The sequence below is a fragment of the Anneissia japonica genome, unplaced genomic scaffold (assembly GCF_011630105.1).
Source record: "Anneissia japonica isolate Jap-2015-1 unplaced genomic scaffold, ASM1163010v1 scaffold349_len21444_cov130, whole genome shotgun sequence".
Classification (NCBI taxonomy): domain Eukaryota; kingdom Metazoa; phylum Echinodermata; class Crinoidea; order Comatulida; family Comatulidae; genus Anneissia; species Anneissia japonica.
The window spans coordinates 1-6,977 of record NW_022697532.1 but is presented as its reverse complement, the minus strand read 5'-3'; the positions used below and the strand labels follow the sequence as shown (position 1 = coordinate 6,977).

General features: G+C 32.0%; 1 protein-coding gene across 1 annotated transcript in view; it reads right to left on the bottom strand.

The window, feature by feature from the left end:
• LOC117102237 (probable serine/threonine-protein kinase roco6) overlaps positions 1-6,497 on the bottom strand; it is a 9,234-nt gene extending 2,737 nt beyond the window's left edge. Inside the window, exons 1-7 of the mRNA XM_033242460.1 lie at positions 5,915-6,497; positions 5,521-5,686; positions 3,593-3,699; positions 3,211-3,429; positions 1,435-1,754; positions 402-491; positions 9-197 (exon numbers count right to left, since the gene is read on the bottom strand). Of these exons, the coding sequence (XP_033098351.1) occupies positions 9-197; positions 402-491; positions 1,435-1,754; positions 3,211-3,429; positions 3,593-3,699; positions 5,521-5,582 (987 nt within the window). The 5' untranslated portion in view covers positions 5,583-5,686; positions 5,915-6,497. The remainder of the gene's footprint in view (positions 1-8; positions 198-401; positions 492-1,434; positions 1,755-3,210; positions 3,430-3,592; positions 3,700-5,520; positions 5,687-5,914) is intronic.
• Between the last annotated feature and the right edge of the window lie 480 nt (positions 6,498-6,977).

Here is a 6,977-nt window from a genome sequence, read left to right as displayed (position 1 = left end):
TATCTCACCTTAGCCTGCTTCTCAGCATCACTTCCCGGTAGCAGATCCATGTGCGTCCCAATTAGACTAATCGTCGGTGATGCTATCATTCCTTTGATCACATTCTTTGATTCAGAGCCATGTAGCAGTACAGCGTGTTCAAATATTGACCTTATCCAAAATAAGATCGATTGCAGATTTGTCATCTCAAGAAATCCCTAGAAATATGCAAAAAAAAAATCACATAATTTATAAAGTGGGATTTGCGAAAATTATTTCAGATGGTTATTCCCCACTCAGCGCCTTTGATAGATATTTGTATTGACGCCTATATTTTCTTTTTTTTCATTATTAAATAATGTAATTCTACTTAAACTACTGCATTTCATAAATTCACTGGAATATTTAACTGATTCATTTACTTTTTGGGGATCTCTTGGCTTTGCTAATTCATCCAAAGCGTCTAGCAAACTGAATACAACTCCATAAGATGTCACATCTGTAAGAAAAAACTGGAAGAAAAAAGATCAGCGGATTGTTAAACCATATTAAGGATAGGGATATAGACACGTAGCCTAACTAAGGTATAAGTTGAACACATACTAATATTCTATAGTCTCTTAAAGTGAGCTATATACACACGATGTTGATAAAGTATTATTATTTTTATAATTATTAATGCACGTTTGGCGTCACATACTTAATTGATGCTTAAGTATGTGGTTTTATTATCACTAATCTGCCTTCTATTATTTTTATATAGACATGTTGCCTGAAATAAAGCATTGATTTCATTCATTAATAATTTTCTAAAGCTGCCTATAGGAGCCTGTTCTTAAATTTCAACACACACAAACCAATAGGAAAAACAGGAAAACTCTCACATCATTAATGATGCTATGCTACGTTGTCATAGGGGACACCAGTGGCTTCAGTTGCCTAATAATCATTTGTTTTTGTTCTCAGTGCAATGGTACTCACTATTCAATGTAATGCAATGATAATAATTAGTAGGTCCAATTTCCAAAATTTTAATCGATTTATTATTTTTAAAAGTATATGCTGAACCTAGATTAATTTGTTTAGTGAGGAATGTATCTGTTATAAAACTTGATTTTTGACTTTATCTTTATTGTTTCAGATTTTATCATGCAGAGGGCCCTGAATATCAGCCTAAGTGGAAGGGTCAATCCCACTATAAAGATGGTTGGAATAAATAAATTATTATTATTATTATTATTATTATTACATCGTCATCACAAAAATATTACAAATCAAATTCTTGGTACATGGAACAAATTACATAATAAACATAAATGTACTATAAAATAAAATGAAAAAAAAGGAAAAACAGTTCACTGTTGTTTTGCAGTACAGTGCAATCGATATTCAGTGCTGTGTGCACGATGATATGACCAATCACTGCACTGATTGTTTTACAGAATGTCCACTTACCCGGTGAGTAATATAATAATCAAGTTGACCGGCATAGTCCCATATACAAGTTACGTCACTCGGCCCAGAACTCTTGTTTGCAAGTTTGTCAATGACTTTCTTTCGTATTTCATATGTCATAAGCTGATTGCTCGATACTCCTGTGTGCTGAGATACACCTTTTCCACTGGTGGATACTGCTGTGTCCTGAGACACACCTTTTCCATTGGTGGGTACTCCTGTGTCCGCAGACACACCTTTTCCATTAGTGGATACCCCTGTGTCCTGAGACACACCTTTTCCATTGGTGGATACTCCAGTGTCCTCAGATACACTTTTGCCTAAAAATACATGACAATGAACTGTAAGTGTGAAACATTCTCTTAGTATTGTGGTTGTGACGATGGTTGTGGTGGTTCTTGTTAATATGATTATGATTGTTATCATGATAATAGCGATGAAATTTAACAGAATTATATCAATTACAGTAAATCGACGACCTGTATTTAAAGTAGCACAAACAATATAATTAGAGATCGATTATATGAACTCTACAACTTTTAAACAATGTGATTCTCAAGGCCCCAGAGACAACTATGGTAGGTCTAAACATTTTAAATAAATCTACCTTTAAATAGTCGCATAAACCGATGATATATAGAAGACTTTTTTCTGGGATCAATTGCTGATACAGATGCAGCTGATGTTCCTTCGAGAGCAGATGCGGACGTAGATGGAAATGCTATCCTTCCACGATCAGATGAGGACGTAGAAGCAGTGAAATCGAACGTCTTTGCTACATTCGTAGCGATAGCGTGTTCGCGTACCTGTTTAGTTCGTTCAATCTCTGTAGAATGGCACAGCAATGAGAAGTTATCAAAAAATATATATCAAATTGAATTATCAAAATAGGCCTAAGTATTTATTGTAAATATTTTAAAATGTTCTGAAGGTTGTTAAACGACATTACCGGTGTACATCAAGTTTCTTATTTATAAAATCATACCGTCTACATCTTTCTGCTCCTCCCATATGCTGTAATCCTCACCGACAGTTTGAAAGACAGTTTTAGTTGTAACAATACCATCGGTTGAGGGCTCTTCCTTATTAAATCTATTATTGAAATTTGCAATAATTTGCAATAACTAAATTTGTCATTTGTTTTAATGGAGATGAAAATCAAATTATATTACAATTTTAAATCTGTGGCATCTCCCGCCATCCAGAAGTGCCACAATCATAAACGTTATTAGATCAGCCTCAACCAGGGCTGATGTGGTTTACGCTCAATCTCTCAAAGTTTATCCCTGGTCATCTCTATTTAAAATTCCTGGATCCATCACTGATATTATATCATTTTATTCGTCATTAAAAAAATAGAATAACAAAGTAAAACATGAATAAAAAACGAGAAAATCAAAAATTTCACGATGAAATTACAGAATGACACCTAAAAAGGACCCAGCGGTGGCTCCAGAAATTTGCCTACAAGGGGTCTGACATGTCGGACGTGGAAACCGAAACAAAGGGGGCGACTATAAGGCCTCGGTCCTAGTCCAAGTTTGGTAGTGTTCACGGGAGAATTTTCAGAGCTTAGCATGGTCCAAATTGTGCTTTTAGACTACAACGATTGGCAATCAAAATAATAGTCTCAGAAAGCCACAGGGCCCCGACGGCATCGTCACGCCACTGAACGCAACAACAACAATAAATAGAAATGGATCATATGAACTCACAACTTATACAAAAAACAAACCCAAGTCGAGCAAAACTAGATTAACATTAATAAATATCTACCTTTAAACCGTCTGATAAACACAGGGGATAAAGATGACTTTTTTCTGGGATCAATTTCTGATACAGATGCAGCTGATGTTCCTTCGAGAGGAGATGCGGACGTAGATGGAAATGCTATCCTTCCACGATCAGATGAGGACGTAGAAGCAGTGAAATCGAACGTCTTTGCTACATTCGTAGCGATAGCGTGTTCGCGTACCTGTTTAGTTCGTTCAATCTCTGTAGAATTATGGGACAACAATGAGAAGTTATTGAAAAAATATATATCAGATTGAATTATCAAAATAGGCCTAAGTATTTATTGTAAATATTTTAAAATGTTCTGAAGGTTGTTAAACGACATTACCGGTGTACATCAAGTTTCTTATTTATAGAATCATACCGTCTACATCCTTCTGCTCCTCCCAAATGTTGTAATCCTCACCGACAGTTTGAAAGACAGTTTTAGTTGTAACAATACCATCGGTTGACGGCTCTTCCTTATTAAATCTATTATTGAAATTTACAATGTCATAATAAATATAAAGATAATTGAGTCAATAGGATCTATAATTGAATACAGGAAAGTTATTATTTACTTTTTAATATCGGGGAATATTTTTTCTCATTCGAACTTGTTTTAAAGTTATTAAAAATTAATTGTAAATTCATCACAGTTGAAGAATATAGATATAGAATTAAATGTTTAATTTAATTATATCTCATAACAGGCAATGCGTCGTTCGTAGACATACACTTATGATATCATCATCGGTGTCAGGCATATATATTTATACAGTAGGGCCTAAGACATGCCACACATCAGTTGTCATATAGAAATTGAGACATAGTACTGAGAACAGTACTACCAAGAACCTGGATAAGAGGGTACAGTACTATTGGTATACGGACTATATGTGTGCAAATCTACATGTGAGGAATGATGTTTGCCCTGGCAAAATTATTTCGAAACGATCAGGATAAAAATTGGTAATGTGCTCTAAAAATAAATTTAGAATTTAAAAAAAATATGCAGAACTGAGCCTCGAAGCAGGGCATTTATGAAGATAACCGTAGTCAATCGGTAGGAAAAATGTTTGACTATATTTAGGTTGGCTGTAAAATTTAAAGGTGTTGTAAAAATAGCGGTACGTACTGGAGGGCATTTATGTGATGGATTGATGATTTTGCCCAGTATTCCACGATGTTTTAGTATCGGCCTATTAAATATTTATCGCTTACGTTATTCCTCCCATGCGAGTTTAAAATTAATTATTAATAATCGTCATCCTTAACTTTTAACATTTAAACATTTAAAATCTAAAACTGACTCTTCAAAATTTTCAATTCCAACTGGATTGTGGAGTAACCTCAATATGGATATTCGAAATTATTTTATTATATCTATTAATTTTCTTTTGTTTAAATGTAAGTTAAAAAAATATTTTAATGATTTTTAAATGTTCGATATTGATTTATCATTAATAATAATAATAATAAGCCTAATAATAAAATAATAACAATAATAATAATAATAATAATAATAATAATAATTATCATTATTATTATTATTATTATTATTATTATTATTATTATTTTATTCCATTTTTTGGGAGCAGCACGTCACCTCTAAGATGAAATGACATGGGTTCCACTTTTGCTGGCCCCTAGCTCAGCTAATTATTCTTTATGTTTGTGACTTTCTGATTTTTTTTGTGTATTTGTAATGCTTTATTTTGTTGTCTGTTTTGCCAGAATTAATAAAATAAAAATAGGCCCTTAATTGAATAAAATAACACTGTATAACAACGACTTATAAGTCCTTGTTAACAATAAAAATATAATCATAACCATTATTATAATCACTATATAAAGTGATTACAATGATGATGATAATTCTGTAGGTAATAACAATAACAATTAGATAATAAATACACTGATGATAATAATAATTATTACAAAAGATAAGTAATTAACAAGTTATACATACTTTTCCTGACACAAAAATAACTCGTAGGTCTATTTACTGTTCAACTTGAAATCCAATAAAGTACAGTATTTCCATTTTCTCATTCCATGCTTACAATCGACTCGTTGCATAGCAACAAGCTTACTTTCAGAAAGTTACAAGTAAACGGACGCGCAGCAGACAAGCGCGTGCACGACAAAAAGCAAAGAATATTGAAAGTTAAATTGCAGTAGAAAACGCACGGACTGTACTGCACGTAAAAATATTGAAACCGATTAAAAAGGAAGGCAAGGGAAATAATGATCCATATAATATAAAAATACAATTTTTTGGATTAATACAAGGCTTTTTGTTGTACTTACTGTTTTCCCAGCATGGCTTTAACACAAGAGGTTTTCCCGGAACCCTCTTGACCAAGAAACATCAGTCTTGAATTAACAACTGTTATTTCGCCGTTTTTAAGTGCATCTTTGAATGCTTTGACGGCATCGGGACCCCTGGCTAAAATCTCTGATGGAGTTGATAGTTCTAATTTATGTACAAACATAACAACAATATTTAGTATTTTCTTTTTTAATTATATTTTTGAATATTTACGATGAAATAAACCTTTTTACGATAATCAAAATGTGGAAATAATAAATTAATTGTGTAGAATTTCAAATGTCAAACGTAATACGGATGTATGATAAGTACTGTTTTAAATAGAGTTTGAAGATTTGATTCCACAGATATGTAATATGTCAATCAACGTACTTTCAAGTAATTCTTTTAAATCTTGTTTCTTTTCACTTCTCGTGGTTTCTTCGTATCCTTTACATTCGTTATCATCATACAAATCAAGAGGCGTCTTTCCATACTGCAATAACAGACACGAGCACGCGATGATTCATTCCATTGCAAGACAATTAAAAACCAAATAAACGGAAAACAGTGATATAGTTTGGTTAAATACTCAAAGATAATAATAAAAATAATATATCTAATGAACACTCGACAATGTTATCATCACGACATTATAATTATGTTGTAAATTACCATCCAGTTAATTGATAATAAACATTATTAAACTCATACTTCTAAAACTTTTTAAAAATCAACATTATTACTCGTATGATTTTTTTTTTTCGATTTAATTTTGTTTGAATTTATATTTATTATGTTGGTTTTAATTAGTAAAAATGTTTCAAGTAGTTTCATATACAGTTGTTGTATTAAGGTCATTGACTGATATTCTTTTGATGCATTTCATTTTTCTGTACATTACCCTATCTTTTATTGTCACCGACGCGCCAAAGGTGATACTGAGAATTGCGAGTTCCTTGTGTTGCTCGTGCGTCAGCCTCTCATTCTGTAGACACCAATGTAGTGGTGTGCGTCCAGCCTGCAATGAATGATAATCAACGTCAAGTTTGTTGAACACGCACAACACAAGAATATCAATTAACAAATATTACGCAAACGTAAAAGTACCTGAAATAATTTATAACTACTAATTTATTAACGCCTACCGTAATAATAGTGATACTTCAGTAATATTATAATAATCATAATAAAAATATTGATGATAATAATAATAATTTTGATAATAATCATTATTCATATTGCTAATGGTAATAAAAAAAAACCCCAATAATATGGCAATGCAAGAATGAAGTACGTACCTGAATTAATGATGATGGTAATAAGTATTATGAAATTAATAATTATAGGATAATACATCACCTGTACTGTATTAATATTAATGGTAATATTATTGACAAAAATGTAGTAATGGATTGTGGTTTATTTTTGTTGTATTGATAAAACAAATAATAAT